Source organism: Mirounga angustirostris, unplaced genomic scaffold, assembly GCF_029215605.1.
Source record: "Mirounga angustirostris isolate CCGP_5_RB_7025 unplaced genomic scaffold, mMirAng1.0.hap1 SCAF_4, whole genome shotgun sequence".
In the NCBI taxonomy this organism is placed as follows: Eukaryota; Metazoa; Chordata; class Mammalia; order Carnivora; family Phocidae; genus Mirounga; species Mirounga angustirostris.
This window is the reverse complement of record NW_026991712.1, coordinates 120,321,748-120,347,492: the sequence shown is the minus strand read 5'-3', so window position 1 is coordinate 120,347,492 and position 25,745 is coordinate 120,321,748. Positions and strand designations below refer to the sequence as shown.

The window sequence follows — 25,745 nt, the reverse complement described above, 5'->3', positions numbered from 1 at the left end:
AAGTTTCCGGTTCTTTGCCCAGCGGCTCCACCCGCGGCACGCATGCGCGCTCCTCCTCCGCGTTCAGTTCCAGCTCCTCACCCCGGCGGGGAGCGGAGGCGGAGGGAGGGGGAGAAGGGAGTGAGAAGGGGCGGGGCGGACTGTGGGCTGAGTAGCTGCGGGACGCGAGCGCGACCGGACGCCAGTCTTCTTCCTCTCCCGAGAGGCCGACTTTGGAAAGGTAAAAAAGAAAAAAAAAGTTTGTCATTAGCCGCCAAGACCCGAGGGGGACCCTGAAGAGGACTGGTGAGGGAAGTCAGGTGCTTGAGGGAGTTTACAAAAGGCGCGGTGGCAGGCTGACGAGGAGGTTCGCTTTCCTGAACGGCGTTGGTGGCAGAAGTTGAGGGAAGAGAAGGACCCAGCCGAGGTGTATAGGAGCCAGAAGTACCGGGCGCGAGTCACTGACACCCTACCCTGTCTCCTTAGAGACGTGTCTCTAAGTGACTCGAGTTTGTTCAACGGGCGGCCAGTCCTCAGCCAGCTTCCCGCCATCAGACTCCTGAGGCCGAAAAAGGACACGGAGGTTGCTGTAACTGACCGGGGAGGAGCGGGGCGACGGCGAGCACGGGTGCTGGTTCGCTAGGGAAAAGTGCTTCTCGGGATTTGGCTTCTTTCGCCTCTTACCTCTTGGTTTTCTCGAAGAGGTTGTGAACAAGCCAAGGTACTTGCTGAAGATTACACCCATCTCTTGTTATCCATTTCATTTGGGGGATTAACGCTTATCATATCAAAATACATTTGTGTGTTTCGGGAAAGTTTGTTCTGCATTTCAGTTGTAACTCATTACCTGCTGCCTGAAATTGACCTTCAGAGGAGTTTCTGGAGAGAGAAACAGTAGGATCTAATCAAGCAAAATAGGCTCAGGCAAAGTGTGTTTCACCCATGGAAACGTATTATGGCACAGCACTTAGGACAAGTGTATCCTATGCAACGATTCAAGTACATCAACAAATACACTGATGTTTTCAATAAACGTGAATAATTTAATCACTAAGACGTTACAGATTTTTCGTATGGTGAGAAAATCCACATATAATTTGCCCTAATTGACAAAACCTAACTTATTTACTAAATAGTTTAAATCATTTTTAAAAAATGTACAATGTGCTTTAGTATATTACTTAATTCATACGATAGATGTAATGACTAGGGTTATAAACCAAGGTATAAATCCTGGCACTACCACTTACCTTGGTATTCCTAGGCAAGCCACTTTAACTTCGCCGAGCCTCTTGTTTCCTCATTTTTTTTTTCCTAAAGATTTCATTTATTTGACAAAGAGAAAAGAGCACAAGTAGGGGAGCAGCAGGCTGAGGTAGAGGGAGAATCAGGCTCCCTGATGAGCAAGGAGCCTGATGTGGGGTCGATCCCAGTACTGTGGGATCATGACCTGAGCAGAAGGCAGACGCTTAACCCACTGAGCCATCCAGGTGTCCCTGTTTACTCATTTCATAATGAAATAATAAAGCTTCCCAGATTTTTTTTTTAATTGACAACTATTCATTATGCTCTGCTCACCACAAGTATAGCTGCCACCTGTCACCATACAATGCTATTACAGTACCATTGACTATATTCCGTGCTGTACCTTTCATCTGGGAGACTTATTCCATAACTGGAAGCTTGTACCTCCCACTCCCCTTCACCCATTGTGCCTGTCCTCTCAGCCTCCCTCCCTCTGGCCACCATAAGTTTGTTCTCTAAAATTATGGGTCTGTTTCTGGTTTTGTTTGTTCGTTTGTTTTTTAGATTCCACATATAAGTGAAATCATTGTATTTGTCATTCTGATTTATTTCACCTAGCATAATATCCTCTAGGTCCATCCATGTTGAAAAGGGCAAGACCTCATTCTTTTTCATGGCTGAGTAATATTCCATTACTCAGTAATATTCTACATATTCTTTATACACTCATCTATTGGACACTTGGGTTGCTTCCATACCTTGGCTATTGTAAATAATGCTGCAATAAACATAGGGGTTCGTAGGAGGCACCTGGGTGGCTCGGTCTGTTAAAAGTCTGCCTTTGGCTCAGGTCATGAGCTCAGGGTCCTGGGATGGAGCCCCACGTCAGGCTCCCTGCTCAGTGGGGAGCCTGCTTCTCCTTCCTCTGCCCCTCCCCCTCCTCATTCTCTCTCTCTCTGTCTCTCAAATAAGTAAATAAAATCTTAAAAAAAAAAAACACATAGGGGTGCATATATCTTTTCAAATTAGTGTTTTTGTTTTCTTTGGGTAATATCAAGTAGTAGAATTACTGGATGGTAGGCATTTCTATTTTTTTATGGTATTTCTATTTTTAATTTTTGAAGAAACTGCATACTGTTTTCCATAGTGGCTGCACCAGTTTATATTCCCACCAACAGTGCATGAGAATTCCTTTTTCTCCACATCCTTGCCAACACTTGTTATTTCTTGTCTTTCTGACGCTAGCCATTCTGAGAGGTGTGAAGTGGTATCTCCTTGTTTTGATTTCTCTAATGATTAGTGATGTTGAGCATCTTTTCATATGTCTGTTGGCCATCTGTGCGTTGTCTTTGGGAAAATTCCTGTTCAGGTCCTCTGCCCATTTTTTTTTTAAAGATTTTATTTATTTATTTTGAGAAAGAGAGAATGTGAGCAGAGGGAGGGAGAATCTTAAGCAGACTTCACATCTAGTGGGGCTCAGTCTCAGGACCCTGAAATCATGACCTGAACCGAAATCAAGAGTTGGACGCTTAACTGACTGAGCCACCCAGGCAACCCTCCTCTGCCCATTTTTTAATATCAGATTGTTTTTTGTTACTGAAGTATAATTAACATACAATATTATATTAGTTTCAGGTGTATAACATAATGATTCAACAGTTTCATATATTATTCAGTGCTCACCACAATAAGTATACTCACCATCTATCACCAAACAATGTTATCACAATATTATTGACTATATTTTTCATGCTGTACTTTTTATTTCCATGATTTTTTTTATCACTGGAAGTTTGTACTTTTTAATCCCCTTTATTTCACTCATCTCCTTATGGTCCTCTGGCAACCCTCAGTTCTTTGTATTTAAGCATCTAGTTTTTGTTGATTCATTTCCTTTTTAGATTCCACATATAAGTGAAATCATATGGTATTTGTCTTTCTGTGTCTGATTTATTTCACTTAGCATAATACCCTCTAGTTCCATCCATGTTGTTGCAAAGGGCAAGATCTCATTTTTTTTTTTTTTTTTTTTTAAGATTTTATTTGACAGAGAGAGATAGCAAGAGAGGGAACACAAGCAGGGCGAGTGGGAGAGGGAGAAGCAGGTGCCCCGCTGAGCAGGGAGCCCGATGTGGGGCTCGATCCCAGGACCCTGGGATCGTAACCTGATCCGTAGGCAGATGCTTAACGACTGAGCCACCCAGGCGTCCCAAAGATCTCGTTCTTTGTGGCTGAGTAATATTCCATTGTGTGTATGTATACCAGTGGAATTACTGGATCATATGGTGTTTCTATTTTTAATTTGTGAGGAACCTGCATAGTGTTTTCCACAGTGGCTGCACCAACTTGCATTACCACCAGCAGTGCATGGGTGATTCTTTTTTTCCACATCCTCACCAACACTTGTTTCTTGTCTTTTTGATTCTAATCATTCTGACATGTGTAAAGTGATATCTCATTGTGGTTTTGATTTGCATTTCCCTGATGATTAGTGATGTTGAGCATCTTTTCATGTGTCTGCTGCCATTTATATGCCTTCTTTGGAAAAGCATCTATTCAGTTCCTCTGCCCATTTTTTAGCTGGATTATTTGTGGTTTTGGTGTAGATTGTGTAAGAAGTTCATGTATTTTGCATATTAACATCTTACCAGATATATCATATGCCAAAATCTTCTCCCATTCAGTAGGTTGCCTTTTCATTTTGTTGTGGTTTCCTTCACTGTGCAAAAGCTTTTTTTGATTTAGGCCTAATAGTTTATTTTTTCTTTTATTTCCCTTCCTTGAGGAGGCATATCTAGGAAAATGTTGCTAAGGCTGATGTCAGAGAGATTACTGCCTATGTTTTCTTCAGGTCTCATATTTAGGTCTTTAATCCATTTTGAATTTATTTTTGTGTATGGGTTGAGACAGTGGTCCAGTTTCTTTTCCTTTTTTTTTTTTTTTTTGTCACTGTCCCATTTTCCCAGCACCATTTGTTGAAGAGTCTATCTTTTCCCCCATTGTATATTCTTGCCTCCTTTGTTGTAGATTAAGTGACCATATAATCATTGTTTTATTTCTGGGCTCTCTGTTCTGTTTCATTGATCTATGTGTCTCTTTTTGTGCCAGTACTGTATTATTTTGATTACTACAGCTTTGCAGTATATCTGGAAATCTGGGGTTGTGATCCCTCCAGCTTTATTCTTTTCTCCCAAGACTGCTTTGGCGATTTCAGATCTTTTGTGGTTCTATACAAATTTTGTATTATTTGTTCTAGTTTTATAAAAAATGCTGTTGATGTTTTGATAGGGAATACATTGAATTTGTAGATTGCTTTGGGTGGGTAGTATGAACATTTGAATAATATTAAATCTTCCATGAGCATGCAGTATCTTTCCCTTTGTGTTATCTTTAATGTCTTTCATCAGTGTTTTATAGTTTACAGAATATGGGTTTTTCACCCACTCATTAAGCTTATTTCTAGGTATTTTATTCTTTTTGGTGCAATTGTGAATGGAACTGTTCTCTTAATTTCTCTTTCTGGTACTTCATTATTATTGTATAGAAACACAACAGATTTCTGTTTATTAATTCTGTATCCTGCACCTTTATTGAATTCATTTATCAGTTCTAGCTGTTTTTTAGTGGTGTCTTTAAGGTTTTTTATATATAATATATATTATCATGTCATATATACATAGGGACAGTTTAAGTTCTTCCTTACCAGTTTGGATGCATTTTATTTCTTGTCTGATTGCTGCAGCCTGGACTTCCAATGCTATGTTGAATAAAAGCAGTGAGAGTGGGCATCCTTGTCTTGTTATTGAGCTTAGAGGAAAAGCTCTGTTTTTCACCATTGAGTGTGATGTTAGCTGTGACTTTTTCATGTGTGGCCTTATTATGTTGATGTTGTTCTCTCTAAACTTATCATGTTGAGAGTTTTTATCATGAATGGATGTTGTACTTTCCCAATGCTTTTTCTGCATCTATTGAAATGATCATATGGTTTTTATACTTTCTCATTAGTGTGACTTATTATGTTGATTGATTTGTGAATATTGCACCACCTTGTATCCCTAGAATAAATCCTACTTGATTGTGGTAAATGATTTTTTTAAATTTTGAAATTCATTTGCTAACATCTTGTAGAAGATGTGGTTTTCTCTTTTTTTGTATTGTCTTTGTCTGGTTTTAGTATCAGGGTAATGCTGGCCTGATAGAATGAATTTGGAAGTTTTCCTTCCTCTTCTGTTTTTTTGGAAAAGTTTGAGAAGAGTGGGTATTAACTCTTCTTCAAATGTTTGGTAAATTCACCTGTGAATCCACCTGGTGCCCTGACTTTTGTTTGTTAGGACCTTTTTGATTACTGATTGAATTTTGTTACTGGTAATCAGTCTGTTCAGATTTTTTCTTTCTTTTTGATCCAATCTTGGCATATTGTATGTTTCTATGAATTTATTTATTTTAGGTTGTCCAATTTGTTGGCATATAATTTCTCATAGTAGTCTTTTATAATCCTTTGTATTTCTGTGATGAAGTTTATTACTTCTCTTTCATTTCTGATTTTATTAAATCCTCTCCCTTTTTTCTTGATGAATCTGGCTAATGGTTTATTAATTTTGTTTATCTTTTCAAAGACCCACTCTTAGTTTCATCGATTTTTTTTAATAAAAATAAAAGATGTTTTGTCCCAGGTATAATTTTTAAATTTTGATACCATTAGAACAATTAGTGATCTCTGGTATGATTTCATAAAGCTGTAATCAGTACCAAATTACAGAAATTTTACACTTTTTTTATTTACTCACTAATTTAATATAAATCAAGATGGAGCAGTGCTTTGGAATCTTGGAAAGCCTTCTGTTCTGGTATCGGTATCTTTTTGTATCCTTAAGGATTGTCCAACTTTGATAATTCTTTTTTATAGTAATTCAGCTCCCTTATTTTAATTTTTATTATATATTTATATAATTTAAATTTTACTGTGTATTCGTGTAAACTGTTCTAAATCCTCAGAGGAAAAATACAGGAAACAATACACAAACATAGCTTAAAATACTTAAAGACTAGCATTTTCATCTGGAATAATTGTTCACATTTATTACTGAGGTATCCAAGCCTAGGAAGAAATACATGTGGTAAAATGGTTTTCATCATTCTATAGCCATTTGTACAAATTTAGTCTTTCCACTTCCAGAAACATAGTTCTACTTTATGTAAAATACCGTATATATTTAACTTTAATTTTCAAACTTGAGAAAATGAATTGTTCAGAATAGTAAAATATGCCCTGATCACAAGTCTATCATAATTTAAGTTAGCACTCTATTTAGTTGTATGGGATATATGTTCATTTTATTGCATCCCCAGTCCTACTTACTAGTAATATGTCTTTTCAAATTACTATAATAAGAGTGTATACATTCCTAAGTTTTCATTTTTGGTCTATTTTAAAGCCTTCTGTGTTTTTTTTTTTCACTTTCGAATGAATCAGAAACCAGAAATGAGTGGAATGCTATCTTAAGTCAAAAATCTGTTACAACCTTTATAAATACTACTTAAATGAAGAAAGATAAAAAACCCCACAAAATTCCAACTGATAGTTACCCCATTCAGACACTGGTGAATATGTCCTTCAGTCCAAGCCGACCTTCCTCCTCAGAGGTAAGAAAATCTTTTAAACTAAAATATAAGAAAGACTTGCTTAACATTGCTTTTGAAGAGTTCTGAGAAAGAAAAAATATGGATTATATAAAGTTTTAGATATTAACTCCACTGCGTATCTCATTGTCTGATTATAGTTATTTTATTACAGTTCTTTTATCTGTAGCTGATTGTACTGGAACCCCCAGTGCATTGATCCTATCATTTATTTTTTTTTAATTCACCTTGTGATGCTCTCCATAGCTTAAATACCACAGAGCAGTCTTGATTACTCTCTTGCTTATACTTTTGACTCTTTGCCTCTCTCTCATTTCATAATACTGCTTGGCAAAACAAAAACCCTGGTTTATTGAATTCTTCACCTATGCTATACCCATGCCAGCAATGGAATGTGACTGGAAAAAAAGTATACCAACATGAAGACTGTTCTCACTTTAAAGTCATGACCATGAATCTAAAGAAGAACCTTTTGCTGGTAGGCAAACAGACTATCTTCTGCTCACTCACTTTTCTACTGTTCTAGACAACTATTTCGTACCTTTTCATACCCTCAGTACCTTCTCCATTTTCTCTTCAACTGTAATCACTTTCATTCTACTACTGCACCAAAATTGTTCTTGTTAAATTCACTTCTACATCACTAAATATGTTGTTTAATTCTCACCCCACATATTCTGATCTATCTGTGCAAAACAGTTGAAACTGTTGATCACTCTTCTTTGACATAATTCCTTTACTTTTAGCATACACATATCTTGGTTTTCCTTCTACTTGTTCATTTTCAGTCTTCTTTCCTGGTTTTTCTTCTTTTTGATCTCTTAATATTGGAGAATTTCAGGAGCCAGCTCTTTGTTCTCTTCTGTAAATGCACTTATTCTTTGATGATCTCATTCAGTATAATAGCTTTAAAAACCAACTTTATGCTAAGGATCCCAAATTTATATCCCCAATCTAGTCCTCTTTCCCAAACTGCAGATGTGTATTTTCAACTGCCTGCTTGACATCTCCACCTGGATGGCCAGTAAACATCTTAAAATTAGCATGTCTCAAACTGAATTATGAATCTTTTCCCCCTCCCCTAAACATGTTCTATTTGACTTTCTGCATCTCAGGTGATGGCAAGTCCATCCTTTGACTATCTAAGGCCAAATACCCTGGAGTTTTACTTCTTTCTTAAACTTCACTTCCAGTGTACTGACTTTAGCTTCAAATTATATAAAAAATCTGACCACTTCCCGTCATCTTTACTGCTAGTACCTTGGAGTGAGCCACCCCCATCATCTCACAATTTAATTATTCTGATAGCTTCATAACAGTTTCCATTTTCTTATCCCTTACAACCTAATCTATTATCCCTTTAATAGTTACTAACCATAGCAAAATTTGCAAGTATAACATTATATGTGTCCTAATGTGAGGCAATATGAAATACAGGGCACCATTTATAAAGTTTTATGCCCCTAGGTGACTAATTTGCATCAGTTGAAGGCTGTACAGAGAGATAGAGAACTTCATTTCAAAAACGCTTATGAAATGAGGTTGGCTGGGAAGATGGCAGAATAGGAGGACCCTAAGCTCACCTCATTCCATGGATACAACTAGATAACATTCATATCAGTGTAAATAACCCAGAAAATGACATGAAAAAGACTAGCAGAACAGACTCTTCAACTAAAGGCAGGGAAGAAGCCACACCAAAGGAGTTAGGAAGGGCAAAGACATGGTCTGAGAGCAAAATGGACCATGGCCATCTTCATTGGGCAGAGAACCAGTGGTATGGAGAGGGGTGGAAAATAGATTTTCACACCAGGGAGCCCACGAACAGGGAGGACAAATCCCTGTAATATTTGCCTTTGTAAATGAGAGGGGCTGAATTTCTTGAGTTCTAACAACCAGTGCGACTTAAAGCCTGGAATTTTAAAAGTCAGCAGGCTCTGCTCTGGGAGAGGACAGAGGGCAGTAGGAAGTGGAGGCCCTGCCCATAAAGAGCTCACAAAACCGCCCATGCAGATACAAGGTAGAACCAGCAGTTAGAAAAATGCTGGGGGAAGGAAAGTGATTTGCTTATCTCAGAGCATAGCCCAGAGACACAGGGATCACCAGGAGACCCCTCCAGGAACAAAGGAGCTGGTAGGTGCCATTTCCCTCCCCCACCCTCCAGAATAAACAGTGGCCACTTGTAGGAACCAGTTGTTACCTAACTTGCTTGCACGAAGCCCTGCCCCCTCGTGCTTTGGCAGATCAGCCCTTCCCAGTCCCACTTGCCTCAGACCTGGTGCTACAGGTTCTTCCCCCAGTGCAAACCCTGCCAGCACCAAATCTGCTGACTCATGCATTTCTGATAGTAGCAGGAGCAGGTCTTATTTCATAAGCAGATGACCACATACCTTGTTAAAATGCACCCCATTCCTGCTGGGGACAAAATGATACTCATAATAGGCAAAGAGAGCCTCTGCAGACGACTAAAGGAAAAAGAGGCCAAGACTCAACAGCAGAGCATATGCAACACACATAGGAGGCACTCCCTAAAGCTCCAGGCCCTGGGGAATGGGACATTGCACTGCAGGGCACTGTAGGACCTCTTCTTCATAAGACTGTTATTGTTAAGAGCAAGAGAAATAGCTGACTTTCCTAACACAGAGAAACAGACATAGAAAGTCAAACAAAATGAGGAGACAGAGAAATCTCTCCCAAATGAAAGAATGCAAAAGACCACAGTGAAACATATAAGTAATATGCCTGATAGAGAATTTAAAGTAGTGATCATAAACATATTCCTGGACTTGAGAAAAGAGTGGAGGACATCAGTGAGACCCTTAAGAAAGAGATTAAAAAAAAAATCAGAGGGGCACCCGGGTGGCTCAGTTGGTTGGGCAACTGCCTTCGGCTCGGGTCATGATCCTGGAGTCCCGGGATCGAGTCCCACATCGGGCTTCCTGCTCGGCAGGGAGTCTGCTTCTCCCTCTGACCCTCCTCCCTCTCATGCTCTCTGTCTCTCATTCTCTCTCTCAAATAAATAAATAAAATCTTAAAAAAAAAAAAAGATGAAGAACACAGTAAGTGAAATTAAAAATACATTTAATGGAATAAATGCCAGGCTAGATAAAGCAGAGGAACAAATTAATGACCTGGAAGACAAGTAATGGAAAGTAACCAAGCTGAGCAAAGGAAAGGAAAGAATATTATGCAAATTGAGAATAGTCTTAGGGAACTCCGTGACTCCATCAGGCATAATAACATTTGCATTATAGGGATCTCAGAAGAAAAGAAATCAAAAATTACATGGAAACAAAATGAAAACACAATGACCCAAAATCTTTGGGCTGTAGCAGAAGTGGTCCTAAGGGAAATTTATAGCTTATAGCAATACAGGCCTACCTCAAGAAGCAAGAAAAGTCTCAGAACACCTAACTTTACACCTAAAGAGCTAGAAAAAGAAAAACAAAACCCAAACCCAGGAAAAGGAAGGAAATAATAAAGATTAAAATAGATACAAATGATAACTTAAAAAAAAAAAACCAATAGAACAGATCAATGAAACCAGGAGCTATTTCTTTGAAAAGATCAACAAAATTGATAAACCTCTAGCAAGATTCATTAAGAAAAAAAAAAAGGACCCAAATAAAATCACTAATGCAAAAGGAGAAATAACACCAGAGAAATACAAACAATTGTAACAATATTATGAAAACCTATATGCCAACAAATTGGACAACTTAAAAGATATGAGTAAATTCCTAGAAACATATGACCTACCAAAGCTAAAGCAGAAAGAAATAGAAAATTTGACCAGACCAATTACCAGCAATGAAATTGAATCAGTAATCAAAAAACTCCCAGAAAACAAAAGTCCAGGACTAGATGGCTTCACAAGGAAATTCTACCAAACATTTAAAGAGTTAATACCTATTCTTTTGAAACTATTCCAAAAAATACAAGAGGAAAGAAAACTTCTAAATCCAATTTATGAAGCCAGTATCAACCTGATACCAAAACTAGATAAAGACACCATAAAAAAAAAAGAACTACAGACCAGTATCTCTCGTGAATATAGATACAAAAATCCTCAACAAAATATTAGCAAACCAAATCCAACAATACATTAAAAAAATCATACACCACAATCAAGTGGGATTTATTCCTGGTATGCACAGGTAATTCAATATTCATAAAACCATAAACATGTATGTAATATCAATAAGAGAAAGGATAACCATATCATTTCAATAGACGCAGAAAAAGCATTTGACAAAGTACAACACCCATTCATGATTAAAAACTCTGCAAGGTAAATCTAGAGGGAACGTACCTCAACATAATAAAGGCCTTATATGAATAACTCACAACCAACATCATACTCAGTGCTGAAAACCTGACAGCTTTTCTCCCAGGGTCAGGAATAAGATAAGGATGTCCACTCTTACCACTTTTATTCATCATAGTACCAGAAGTCCTAGCCATATCAATTAGACAACATAAATAAAAGGCATCCAAATTGGTAGAAGGAAGGAAGAAGTAAAATTTTCACTATTTGTGAATGACATACTATATATAGAAAACCCTAAAGACTCCACCAAGAAACTAAAACTCATAAATGAATTCAGTAAAGTCACAGGATACAAAATCAATGTATAGAAATCTGTTGCATTCCTATACACTAATAATGAAGCAGCAGAAAGTGCAGTTAAGAAAATAATCCCATCTACCATCACACCAAAAACAATAAAATATCTAGAAATAAACTTAACCAAAGAGGTGAAAGACCTCTACTCTGAAAACCATAAAACACTGATGAAAGAAATTCAAGACCGTGCAAAGCCATTCCATACTCATGGGTTAGAAGAGCAAATATTGTTAAAATGTTTATAATACCCAAAGCAATCTACAGATTTAATGCAATCCCCATCAAAATACCAATAGCATTTTTCACAGAACTAGAACAAACAAACCTAAAATTTGTATGGAACCACAAAAGACCTCGAATAGCCAAAGCAATCTTGAAAAACAAAACTAGAGGAATCACAATTCCAGATTTCAAGTCATATTACAAAGCAGTAGCAATTAAAACAGTATGGTACTGACATAAAAATACACACATAGATGAATAGTACAGAAAATCCAGAAATAAACCCATAATTATATGGTCAATTAATCTTCGACAAAGAAGGAATGGATATACAATGGGAAAAAGTTTCTTCAACAAATGGTGTTGGGAAAACTGGGCAGCCACATGCAAAAGAATGAAACTAGACCACTTTCTTTCACCATACAAAGAAATAAACTCAAAATGGATTAAAGACCTAAATGCAAAACCTGAAACCATAAAAATCCTGGAAGAGAGTAATTTCTCTGACCTCGGTCATAGCAACATTTTTCTAGATATGTCTCCTGAGGCAAGGGAAATAAAAGCAAAAATAAACTATTGGGACTACATCAAAATAAAAGGCTTCTGCACTGTGAAGGAAACAATCAACAAAACTAAAAGGCAACCTATGGAATGGGAGAAGATATTGCAGATAACATCCAGTAAAGGGTTAGTGTTCCAAAGTATGTAACAAACTAATACAACTCAATACCCAAAAAACAAATAATAAAAAATGGGCAGAAGACATGAACAGACATTTCTCCAAAGACATCCAGATGGCCAACAGACACATGAAAAGATGCTCAACATCACTCATCATCAAGAAAATGCAAATCAAAACTACAATGAGATATCACCTTATACCTGTCAGTATGGCTAAAGTAAATAAAAAATACAAGAAACCAGTGTTGGAAAGGATATGGAGAAAAAGGAATCTTCTTGCACTGTTGGTGGTACTGCAAACTGGTGCAGCCACCATGGAAACAATATGGAGATTCCTCAAAAAATTAAAAATAGAATTACCCTTCAATCCAGTAATCACACTACTGTTTACCCAAAGAATGTAAAAACATTAATTCAAAAGAGTACATGCACCCCTATGCTTATTACAGCATTACTTATAGAAGCCAAACTATGTAAGCAGCTGAAGTGTCCATTTGTAGGTGACTGGATAAAGAAGAAGTCTTTATATACAATGGAATATTATTCAACCATAAAAAAGAATGAAATCTTGCCATTTGCAACAACATGGATAGAGCTAGAGAGTATAATGCTTAGTGAAATAAGTCAGAGAAAGACAAATAGTATGTGATCCTACTCATATGTGGAATTTAAGAAACAAATGAGCAAAGAAAAGGGGAGAGAGACAAACCAAGAAACAAACTCTTAACTGTAGAAAACAAACTGATGCTTATCAGAGGTGAGGGGGATTGGGGGAATGAGGAAATAGGGGATGGGGATTGAAGAATACACTTCATGATTTAAAAAATCTTAAAGAAACTGTACTATGCTATGTTTTTTAAAAAAGGGATTGGAGAATTGAGTTAAATGACATCATGAGTTAATAAGGTAAATTCAGAATGTAAAACATTCTTTAAAACAACTGGCCCAGTCTCTTCAAAAAGTTAATGCCATGAAGAAGGGGAAAAAGAAAACAGGTCTGGAAGAATTTGTGGATTAAGATTTTTAAGGATGTGACAAACCAAATGCAAAGTGTTATCCTTGATTGGATTGTAGATTGAAAAAACATTGAGGAAATCTGAATATGGAATGGATATTATTTTACATTAAGGGATTATTTCTTAAATATGAAAATGGTACTGTGATTATGTTGGAGAAATCCTTATTTTTAGAAGATGGTTGCCAAAGTACTTAGGAGTATATTTTCACAATGTCTAATTTACTTTGAATGGTTTATCAAGAAAGGGATAGAGGATGTGAGGACAATCTGCAACATTTGTCATCCCATTGATCGCCAAGATTGATTTGGCTGATCTGGCTGGCTAGGTGTGTGTCCTCTTCCTCCCTCACAGCTCCATGTGCATCCCTCCCAAAGCTGCATGCTGGGTTGAAGAGGAGGACCTTCCCCTATAAAGGAGCACCATTCTTCAGTCAAGGATATACGAGCAGCTGTGCTCCCCTGCTAGAACCTCCAAACAAGCTCTCAAGGTCCATTTGTAGGAGAAGGTAGGGTAGTCAAACTTCTAAGACTCAAGACATCCAAATAAAGCACTGCACATGGCAGTCTGTCTTTAAAAAAGAGAGAGGGTAAGAGAAAGTAAATGTGGCATGATGTTAACTTTTGAATCTACATAGTAGGTATTTGGGTATTCATAGTATTATTCCTTTTATTTGTATGTATGTTTAGAATTTTTCTTATTAAAATAAAACTATAAAATGAATGTCAGATGTTGTCCTTCTATTAAAACCCTGTATTGGCTTCCCATTTTCTGAAATGAAAGATCTTACAATGGCCTGGAAAACCCAATTTATTTTGTTCCTTGTCTCCCTCATTTTTCTTACTTTATCTCTTACTGTTCCCTGCTTCAGTCATACTAGCACACTCTCACCTTAAGACTTTATTTTAGGGGTGCCTGGATGGCTCAGTTGGTTAAGCAGTTAAGTGCTGCCTTCAGTCCAGGACCCTGGGATCTAGCTCCCTGCTCTGCGGGGAGTTTGCTTCTCCCTCTGCCCCCGACTCCACTCTCTATCAAATAAATAAAATCTTAAAAAAAAAAAAAAAAGACTTTTGCTTTAGCTCTTCTTAGAACTCTTTCCCTCTGCATCATCACTTGGCTAATTGTTTCTTCCCCTGCAATCTTTACTTCAATCTCACCTTTTCTATAAGACCTACCCCAGACTATTTAAAACTGAAACCTACTTCCCCTTTTATCTTTCCAATTTTCCTTACCCTGCTCTTCTTATCCTTTTCCCCAGTACTTAGCCCTTTTCTCATGTACTATATAACTTAGAAGTGTTTTATATTTAGTGGTTATTGTCTGTGTCCCTCACAGGCCTGGGACTAGTCTGAGGCAAATGAGTCACTTGCCTTGGGTGCAATATTTAAGGGGCACACACACAAAAAACCTCCATAATTAAGATAAATAATCAATACAAGATTTTTTTTTAATGGAAAACTGATGCAAAAGATCCATAAAAGCAACATTTTAAATAGAAATAGAATCTGATAGTGCTATGCCTAGCCATTTTGGAACCTGAGGCAAAAGGCAAAATATGTGCCCCTAAATATACCTTTTAGTATATTTTTAAATGGTTAATAGTTTTGATGAAAATATTACTGATGAGCTTGCTTCCATGAGAGCCAGGAAGGTAAAATTATAATAAATTCATGTTTTGATATAAATAGAATATTTGACCTTAAAATAATGTGAATTTTAATATATACTTTTGAAATTTTCAGTATTTTTTTCAACTACTTGGTTATTCTGGAAAAAGTTGACCATTAAGAAATGTATTTTTTTTTTAAGAAACATGTATTGAAGTTCGTATTTTTCCTTTTTCCTCAAGTCTCTAATAGTACTAAATTCTGTCTTTATTTAAATTTTTGATATTTTGTTTATCATGAAATTTTTTGCATTAAGTAGTGGTTTTTTTTTAATGTTATTTATCTTGATTACTGAGGTTTTCGTACAGCCTTAAATTTTGTAGCTGAGGTGAGTGCCTCACTTGCCTCACCCTTCTTCCTATCCTGATACCTCATTAGAATGTAAAACTATATGCAGGCAAGGATCTTTGTCTTATTGACTGCATATTCCTGTTGCCTAGACCAGTGCTGGCACATGGTAGACATTCAGTAAATATTTGCTGAGGGAATGAATAAATACAAATTCACTATAAATTATTTTACACAAATGTTTTATTAACTATATTTTCTCTGTATTGCCTACTCATTTAATTATGGAATTAAGTCTGTACAAACACCTTTACAGTTCATTAGTTATTATAAAAATATTGACAGAATTTACTTGGTTTATAAGAACAGAGTAAAATGTTTAGTTCAATAAATATTTTTTTCCTGTAAGTTATTAATGCATCTATATAAAGGATAAGGTCATATTTACTTAAGTCTTCTGAAGGTTTTGCAAATATATAATTGTGTAACTATTAAATATTCTAGTATTAATAGTATAGTGTAGTGTTAGCTAAGAATAGTATAATATAGCTAGGGAATTATCTTTTAAATGCTCTGGTGTTCAAAGTATAGCATATGGCAAACTTCACATCAGATCTATACATGTATCAAATACATAGAAATAATTTACTTGGTCTATAAAAACAACTTGAGCAAAACATTCAGTTCAAAAATGAATTTTATCTCCTGTAAAAATTTCTATTTTTAATGATAGGTCATATTCAACTTTTTAAAGTTTTTCTCAGATATTTAATATTGTAGAGCATAATCATTTAAATTTTAATATGCAATGAATAACATCATTAGACTAAAGGATAGGAATATTTGCTATAATTGTTCTGTTTCTGTTGTCATAATCTAAATATTCTTCTAAATAGAAGGATTCTAATTGAGGTTTAACAAAACACTAATAGAAAAGAAAGTGGTATTTATAAGGACAGGCAAGCTAAGCTGACAGACATGACCTATGTAAGAACAACCATTTCCTTCCCTATCACCATCAGGAATAGGTTCTTCCTAGAATCCTGGGAAACAAAAATATTTCCCAAACCACAGTATTCACACTTTGCAGTTGCTAAGAACTAGCAATTATCACAACTATGTTAGGGAGACAATATGTAAAGTGTAAGGATTCCACAAGATCACCCCAATGGAACTGAGTAGGTAGGGATCAGGGGAAAGGAAAAGGTTGGTAACCGGAAAACTGATCTTGGTGGTCTCGTACTCTTACTTCAAGCCACAGAAAGAACACTGTATTCAGAGGTGTTAGGGTACCCTAGGACCACATCTCTGACATTGTTTTTAAGGAGATGTGCTCCAAGTGCCAAGTAGCCAACTAACCAAAATTTCGGCTCTTCATTTTGTTTTCTGTGTTTGTTCAGAAAGGATGCACGTATTCCATGTTTATTTCAATTATGTTTATTAAGCTTAAAATTCTAGAGGACATCAGTTATTTTTTTCACTTTAAAAATATTTTAACTGACATTCTTCTCAATTTATTCAGTTGGTGGAACTTCATGTTTTCTATGTCCCTGAAGGATCGTGGAACTATAAGCTAAATATCATTTCAATAGAAGTTGTTAACAAATTCATTTCAGCTGGATTTATAAGGCAAGTATTTTGTGGTCATGTTATAATGTGCCTGAAAAGCAATTTTTTTTTCTTCAGAGAAAAATGTTTTTTGGAAATTTAAGTTGTAAGTGAAAAACTCTGGTCCATATGATGGATCCCGTTTCTAACTTAATACGATCAATAAATAATGCTATGTAACAGTTAATAAGTACTGTAGAAACAGATGTCACTCAGCCAGGTGTCACTGACACCCAGAGAAAAGGGTGTAACTGGTGTATTACTATCATTACACACGAAGAGAAATAAAAGAGAAATTATCTGTATTTAGAAACCTGTTGAAGAGCTGTGGATAGTGATTAAATCAGTATATTCATGGGGCGCCTGGGTAGCTCAGTTGGTTAAGCAACTGCCTTCGGCTCAGGTCATGATCCCGGAGTCCCGGGATCAAGTCCCGCATCGGGCTCCCTGCTCAGCAGGGAGTCTGCTTCTCCCTCTGACCCTCCCCCCTCTCATGCTCTCTGTCTCTCATTCTCTCTCTCGCAAATAAATAAAATTTTAAAAAAAATTAAAAAAAAAATCAGTATATTCACAATGACTTTTTTCACTGAACTGTTTCAAAATAGAAACAGATTATATGTGTACATACACTTACATATATGTAATATGTAAATGTATATACATATATGAAGCACACATGACATTATTCCTTATCTTCCCCATCACTTCAAGCATACTAGCCTTGTTTTTGTTCTGGAACACATCAGACATGGACCTACCTCAGGACCTTTGTACCTGCTGTTCTCTTAGTCTAGAATGCTCTTTCTGCCATTAGATATCCTATCTCTTCTTTAGCTCTTTACTTCAATATTACTTTTTTGTTTAGATCTTCTCTGATCACTATATTTAAAATTGTAGCTACGCTCCCTTCCCTGCTTTATTTTTCTTTATAATACTTAGCAGTGTCTTACGAATTATATGTTTTCTCAGTTTTTTTTTTTTCAAGATTTTATTTATTTATTTGAGAGAGAGAGAATGAGAGAGAGCACGAGAAGGAGGAAGGTCAGAGGGAGATGCAGACTCTCTGCTGAGCAGGGAGCCCGATGCGGGACTCGATCCCAGGACTCCAGGATCATGACCTGAGCCGAAGGCAGTCGCTTAACCAACTGAGCCACCCAGGCGCCCTGTTTTCTCAGTTTGTCTATTTTTCTTTCCCACCATTAGATTTATAAAGTCTATAAGAGCAGAGATTTTTGTCTCTTTTGTTGATTGCCATATTCCCATCCTTAGAACAATGCCTGACACATAGTGGGGGCTCAATAAATATTTTTTGGTTAAATGAATTAATTACATAATGTTTCCCATAAGATCCTAGAAAAACAAAAACTCAAAACAGTAGCATAAATGATGGCTTTAAATTTTAGATGTTGAAGAGTGAAGTATTCCTAATGAGCAAAGATGTGGAGCCTGACAATACTTGATTATCAAAGAAATTTTTAAGCACTAGCTAATCCTGTCAAACTTCCAAAATAAATATCTGTGGCTAAATCATTCTTTAATATATGTATAAAAGTTTATAAATTCCATAGCAAAGTTTTTTTTTTAATAATACAGTTCAGAGTATCCTTCTGTGTTGATGATGAGAAAAGTAGACAAGCATTTTCCTTTTCAGTACAGAAAGGACTTTTATAAACAGTATTTATTTGCATAATCATTTTATTTTTTAAAAATTTCCTGAAGTTTTACAAAGTGCCACACAATGTAAAAACACAATATATTGATCTATATATGATACATTAAATTAGTATTTATGTTTGAGATAGCTGACTAATGTTACAGAATTTGTAGTATAGCTGAAACCTATTTCATTTTACATTATAAGGCAATGTCATGATATTTCAGAGTATCTCCTCACCTTACTTTACAAGCGCTGAGAGAGCGACTTGGTGAGTTCCTTGGTGAAGATGCTGTTGCAGAAAAATTTTTATTTCTGAAATGCATTGGAAATAATCTAGCTGTGGTAAGTTTTCTTATTTTTTTTCTTTTGATTAAAAAAAAGCATAACTTAACAAATTATGTTTTTTAAATGCTTATCAACTCAGCCTCTTGTCAGCAGAGCTTCTATAAATGGGATAAGTATTATCAATCATAACAAAATATCACTAAATACATAGATCATCAAGAAAGAAATGGGTCTTATTGGCATATTATTGGGCACTAAAATGATGGGGATATTCTGGGGTGTGCACTTCCTTGGGAAGAAAAGACAAAGTTAAAATGTGATTATGTAGGTAATATATATTTTTAAATTTAAATGAGTGTTTACAAACTTTTTTTTGAGAGAGAAAGGACGCGCATGTGTGTGCATGAGCTGGGGGGGTGGGTGTGGGGCGTGGGGTAAAGGGAGAGAAAGAATCTTAAGCAGTCTTCACATTCAATGCGAGCCTGACATAGGCTCAATCTCACAACCCTGAATCCACATCATGAGTCAGCCACTCAACTGACTGAGCCACCCAGGTGCCCCCTAAAACATTTAAATAAGTACTTCTGTTCTGGACAAAAATGGGTCCTCATTGTTTGGGCCACAGCTAGCCTCATTTGATGTGAGATGATAGGACTCCAACAATTTTTTGTTTGTTTGTTTCAGCTATTATCTGTTGAACACTCCTGTTTATAGTTTCTTGATTTAATGGCAGGATTTTCTAAGTAGAATTTTCCTAGCTGAAATTCTTAATCCAGCAAGCTATCAGATCTCAAAGTTTCTGGTTTCTTTTAACTACATAAGGTTTATTTCTTTAATGAAGATTTTCTATATTAAACAAAAATACTGTATATCTCTATTTCACTCTAATTAACATATTATGTCATTAGTATGTATTTATGTGATTGTTTATTTAACATCTGACTCTGCCATTAGACTATATTTGATTATCAAAGAAATTTTCATGTAACTCCCTGTGAGCTGGGACTTTATTTTATTCACAATTGTATTTATACAGTGCCTAACAAGGTGTTTAGCACTTAGAGGCATTTAAATGTTTATTGGACAAATTAAATAATGAATGATAATGGGGAAAAAAAGCATTCCCAAAGTAAAGGAATTTGCTATGTGGAATTCTCAGGATCAGCAGCTAAATATGAAGTTTTTGTCATTTGAATTCTATTCAGGATGGTAAAATATCAATTTACTCATCTTTAAGTTTTTCTCAAACAAGGAAGAAAAAGAACAATTCTCCTGACTTTTTGTTCTTTTTCATAATACCTAAAATACAAAATATCAATCACAGAATCCTATGTTGGAAGAGAACTTAATAAAGATAATTTAAATCAACTTCTGAAGTCCTAATATTTATTGATGTTTTTCTATAAGCAAAATGAGAAAAAAGAACTGGATATGGATCCTGCCCTTAAAGAGTATTCACTGTCGTGGTGAAGAGAGAATACATAAATAATTAAAATAGAGTATTTTGTATATTCAGAAGAAAAAGGGACTTCTTCCAGCAGGAGAAGAGGGGAGATAGAGAACTTTCAGTTTGGATCTTGAAAGATAAATATTTGGGGGCACCTGGGTGGCTCAGTCAGTTAAGCATCTGCCTTCGGCTCAGGTCATGATCCCAGAGTCCCGGGATAGAGCCCCTCATCCAGCTCCCGGCTCAGGGCTCCCTGCTCAGCAGAGAGCCTGCTTCTCCCTCTGCTTCTCATTCGCGCGCTCTCTCTTGCTCTCTCACTCTTTCTCAAATAAATAAAGTCTTTTAAAAAAAAAAGAAAGATAAATATCTGATCTTGCAAAAATGTTGGGTAGGAAAAGCTTTCTGAGCAGAGAAAATAGAACAAGCACAGAAGTGGAAAAACAGGCAACTAAGAAAGTAAATGTTTCCTTTTTTATTGGAACATGGTGTAAAACGTGATAGTAGAGAACAAGTTGTAAAGTGATTTGTTGAAGGTCTTGAATGCCAGATTTGTTTGTTTCTGAAGCATTGGAGTTTTTGAGCAAAAGATGACATGATTGGAGCCTTCAGAGACTAGAGGCAGGGATTGTAACTAGGAGACTTTAGGAGACTTTTGCAGTGGTTAGGCCAGAGATACGGAGGGCCTAAGGAATAGCAGATAAAATCTGCTGCTATTTTTCTTCTTGGTTCTCCATTTCAAACACAAAAATCCTTGGTCCTGAAATACAACAAACTCCTTTCTGATTTATGATCTTTGCACTTGCCTGGAAATTACTTCCCCATGATTTTCAAATAACTTGCTTTTTCTTTTCATAATTCAGGTCTCAGGCTCAAGTATTATCTTTTCAAAAGGGCCTTCTCTGACCACCTAGTTTTTAGATATTCTTTCTCTTAAGTTGCTCTCTATTACATCAGTTTTTTATTTTCATAAATCACATATCACTATCCTAAATCACGTTTATTTAACATCCATTCTCTTAAGTAGAATATAAGCTACATGAGAGCAAGGACTTTGTCCTGTTTACCATTGTATCTCCCACCATATAGAACCCATAGTTCTGACCCATAGTGTGGGTCTGCCTGACCCATAGTATGCCCTAGTATTTGTTGAATGAATGGATGGATGGATGGATGAATAATAAATGAACTCTGTGGGTTGTATATTTAGAAAATAAAGTACACAACATTGGACTTTGGAGCCAGATTATCTGGTTTTGCATCCCAATTTGGAAAATTCCTAGTTATAAAATCACGGGCAAGTTATTTAACTTCTCTTTCCTCAATCTTATTGTCTGTGAACTATATATAATATGTGTGCCTATCATATGGAATTGTGAAGATTAACTGAGCTAGTATATGTAAAGTACTTAAAATAGTGCTTGGCATATAATGAGTCCATGCAAGTGATAGCCATAATTATTACTACTAAATGACATAGAATTTCTTTTATGTTTTGTATAGTGAATAGAAATAGGATTATGTTCTACATTTTCTAGACTCTAGCCTTAGTTATCAGCTTTTAGATTTGATTTTTATGTCACAGGTATGTGCCTTCTGCAAAAAAAAGGAATAAAAATAATTGAAAACTTACAAAGCTTTATATTTTTTTTTGTCATCTATTTCTAGGTGAAGGTAAAGCAAGAATCGGAACTGAAACTCAAATCATTTGCTCCTCCATATGTATGTAATGTGACATTTTAAACTTATGTTAATTTTTTTAACTTACTGTTTTTTTAAATTACAAACTAATTTTTTTTAATTTCCTGTATGTTTTAGGCTCTTCAACCAGAATTATATTTGCTTCCTATAATGGATCATTTAGGAAATATTTATTCAGCATCAACTGTTTCTTTAGATGGGCAGCAGACTAATAATGGTGTTGCTGAGGCTGATGGAATAATCCACAGACCACTTAGTGTAACTTTGTTGAACGAAGAACCTGGAACAGATCCCAGTTTTTTAGTAAACACTTTGAAAGAGCTTCTTAACAAAAATCAGGAAGAAGGTGATTTCAACTGGAATGGGAAAAACAAAGAGGTTATTATAGTACGTTTTAGTAGTCAGGTCTGTGAGCAAATTCTGGGCAAATCTAGCCTTACACAAATGTGGCAGTATAAAAGGAAAGCTACAATTCCATTTGGGGATTTTTAAAAATAGTTTCACCAAGTGAGAGAAAAAAAATTTACTATGTTAAAAGCCAAATCAAAATACTTATCACACTTAAATAAACTCTACTACCTTCTTTTATAATAGTTTCAGATAAAGTTAAGGCTAAAGGAGAAAGGAAGTGATCGCTGCATAAAACCTTGGTGTTATTACTATAAGTGAGAAGGATCTTAGCCACAATAACTGTATCAAATCAAAGCAAATCAACTTTAATGCTGGGAGACATTTGTATTTCAAAGAATCAGAAATTTTTATATGATTACATTCATCAATGTACTGATAGTTCAGTTCTTAAAAAATGGTAGATAAAATTAAACATATAAATAAAGCTGGAACTATACTATAAGAACTTACTGAAAAAATATTGCATAAGGAAATAAACTGTTCGTGATGGAAAAGCAAATATACTAAACATTTATAAATGAACCCCTCCAATTAATGACAACATCCATTACAGCTGCAAAATATACATGTTCTTAACCAGTTGCATTTTTCTCCATCATCAGTTATAGCCATTCTTACATTCTAAGTTTGTGCTATATCCAATGATAGTTCAAACTTAGCACCTTCTTTAGTATTTACCCTTCTGACATGTTTTATTATTTCTGATGAGACATGTGGATGAGATCCACCTATTTTTTTGATGCCAGTGAGATGTTCAGTGAGAATCTTTACCTCCTTGATTTAGGCTTGTCTCTCTACAGTGTTAAATACTGTTTTCCAGTCATGGTATTACTTAAAGGTTAAAGGGGAAAAATACCTGGGGAAAAAAATTCAGAGTAGAATCCCAGCATTCCTGAAAAGTACAAGGTCAAGTGGCTGATGAAGTGGGCAGTTGCCTACATAAAGCTTCACAGCTTTCACATCCTGGGCTACTGGCCAGATATTTGCACAAAACCCAAAAAAATCTTTGGTGGGAGTATTTAACCCTTGAATTTTATACAAGTGTAGTTTTTAAATTGTATTAATTTCTTGGTGCTTTACTCCAAAAAAAGTATGCTGGCCAGCATATGCTCATTTTTAAAAAGTTCTAGAAACACCAATAACTATGAAGAAAAAAATTAAGATTAAAAATAATTCTACCATCCAGAGATGGCTTCTGTTAGTATTCTGGTTTATATTCTTTTAGTTATTTTTTTCAGTTCTTATATGTAATAAATATTTTTAACTTTTAAAAATGAAGATACAAACCCTCTTAGAGCCTCTTCTTGTATTTTAGAATATATTGTAGATATTTCATATCAATAAATATAGATCTACATCATTATAGAATTCCTTGTGGTATAACTTATGTACCCAACACTGTATCAGTGTTTTTGCTATTATGAATACTGCTGCAAGCAACATTTTTCTAAGTGCTTTGTGCATTTGTCCTGTTATTTTTTTTTATTAGAAGTTTAATGACTGTTTCTAAGGCTGTGTTTTTTGTTGTTATTCTTTTTCTTATAAGAACTTTTCAACATTGTGTGTCTTCCTCTGGTCACATCCTCTTTCTTCCTAGAGATAACTACTACTTTGATTTTTTTGAGATAATTGTTTTCTTTATAGTTTTACAACCTAAATATGTATTCCTTAACAGTAGTTTAGTTTTGTATGTTTTGAATTGCATTAAGATGGAATAAGATTGAAAGTATTTTATTTTTGACTTCTTTTGTTCAACATTGCAAGATTCAATCATGTTTCACATAAAATACCATTTCATTTTTTCATTGTTGTATAATATTCCATTATATGACTATACCATAATTGACTTATTCTGATGATGGACATTTGGTCCGCCAGTTTGCGGGAATTACAAATATGCTTTTATGTACATTATTGTACATGACTCTTAAATGTACATGTGCATAAGGATATCAAGAGAGTGTACCTAGCACTGGCATTGTTTGTACATATTCAGCTTTACTAAATAATGTCCACATGTTTTCCAAGGTGGTTGTACCCAGCAGCAACATCTGAAAGTTCTATTGAACCATAACTTGCCATTCTATCAGATATCTTCTGTCTCCTGTTTCTCTGCTGTACATTTTGGATAATTTCTGCAGATTTTTCTTCCAAATCTATTTTACTGATTCTCCCTTTAGTTGTGTCTTATCTCCTGTTAAATCCTTACACTGAATTTTTAATTCCAAATATTTTTCTTTTCTAATGGTTTTCTTTGGTTGAACATGTTTTCATATGTTTAATGGCCATTTGGATTTGCCTTCACTCAAACGTTTTGCTCATTTTTCTTTCTTTTAAATATTGATTCATTTAATTTACATATATATTTTTTCCACGATATGTGTGTGTGTGTATGTCTGTGTGTGTGTGTGTCTGTTTGTATATTTAATTCACTCTAGATTTTAGTTCATGGCTTGTCTTTTTATTATCTTTATGATTCTTTTGATGAAAGGAATTCTTAAATTTTGTCAACATGCTCTAAGTGTTGCAAGGATTGTGTTGACATCTTCAACTCTTTATCAGTTTTGCTTATGTATTTTGAAGCTGTTATTTAAATGCATGCACATTTAGGATTATCATGTCTTGATGAATTGACCCCAATGTGATTATGTAATGTTTCTCTTTATTTCTGGTAATAGTCTTTATTTTAAAGTTTATTTAGTCTGATATTAATATAGTCACTCAAGCTTTCTCTTTATTAGTGTTTGCATGGTGTATCTTTCTCCATTCTTTTATCTATTACTGAATATCCAAAGTGGGTTTCTTGTAGACAGCAAATATTTAGATCTTACTTTTTAGTCCAGTTTGACAATCTGTGCCTTTTACTAGGGGTGTTTATTTAGACCACTTACATTCAATATAATTATTGATGTGGTTGGTTTTAAATCTGCCATCTTGCTATTTGTTTTCTATTTGTCTCATGTCTTCTATCTTCCTAGTTTTTCCATTTTCTTGACTTTTTCTAGATTGAGAAGTTTTTTATGATTCACTTTTATCTCCACTATTGGCCCACTATTTCTCATTTTAGAAAATTGTTAGTGGTTGCTATAGGGAAGAGGTCAGCAAATACCTATATTTATACTTTTTTAAATTTTTTTTTTTAATTTTTAAGTAATCGCTACGCCCAATGTGGAGCTCAAACTCACAACCCCAAGATCAAGAGTTGCATGTTCCACTGACTGAGCCAGCCAGGCACCCCTATTTTATTTTATTTTATTTTATTTTATTTTATTTT

At 35.3% G+C, this 25,745-nt stretch overlaps 1 protein-coding gene across 13 annotated transcripts in view; it reads left to right on the top strand.

The window, feature by feature from the left end:
- Positions 1–60: 60 nt before the first annotated feature.
- SPATA1 (spermatogenesis associated 1) overlaps positions 61–25,745 on the top strand; it is a 67,711-nt gene continuing 42,026 nt past the window's right edge. For 10 of the 13 annotated variants that reach the window (XR_010410885.1, XR_010410886.1, XM_064588930.1 and 7 more), the window contains exons 1-7: positions 228–700; positions 6,698–6,867; positions 7,250–7,342; positions 16,888–16,994; positions 18,855–18,972; positions 22,028–22,081; positions 22,178–22,406. Coding sequence is in view for 11 of the 13 variants with exons in the window: in XM_064588930.1 (XP_064445000.1) it covers positions 6,766–6,867; positions 7,250–7,342; positions 16,888–16,994; positions 18,855–18,972; positions 22,028–22,081; positions 22,178–22,406 (703 nt within the window). In the remaining 2 variants the exon portion in view is untranslated. The other 3 variants (XM_064588923.1, XM_064588924.1, XM_064588925.1) reach the window with 3 other exon arrangements.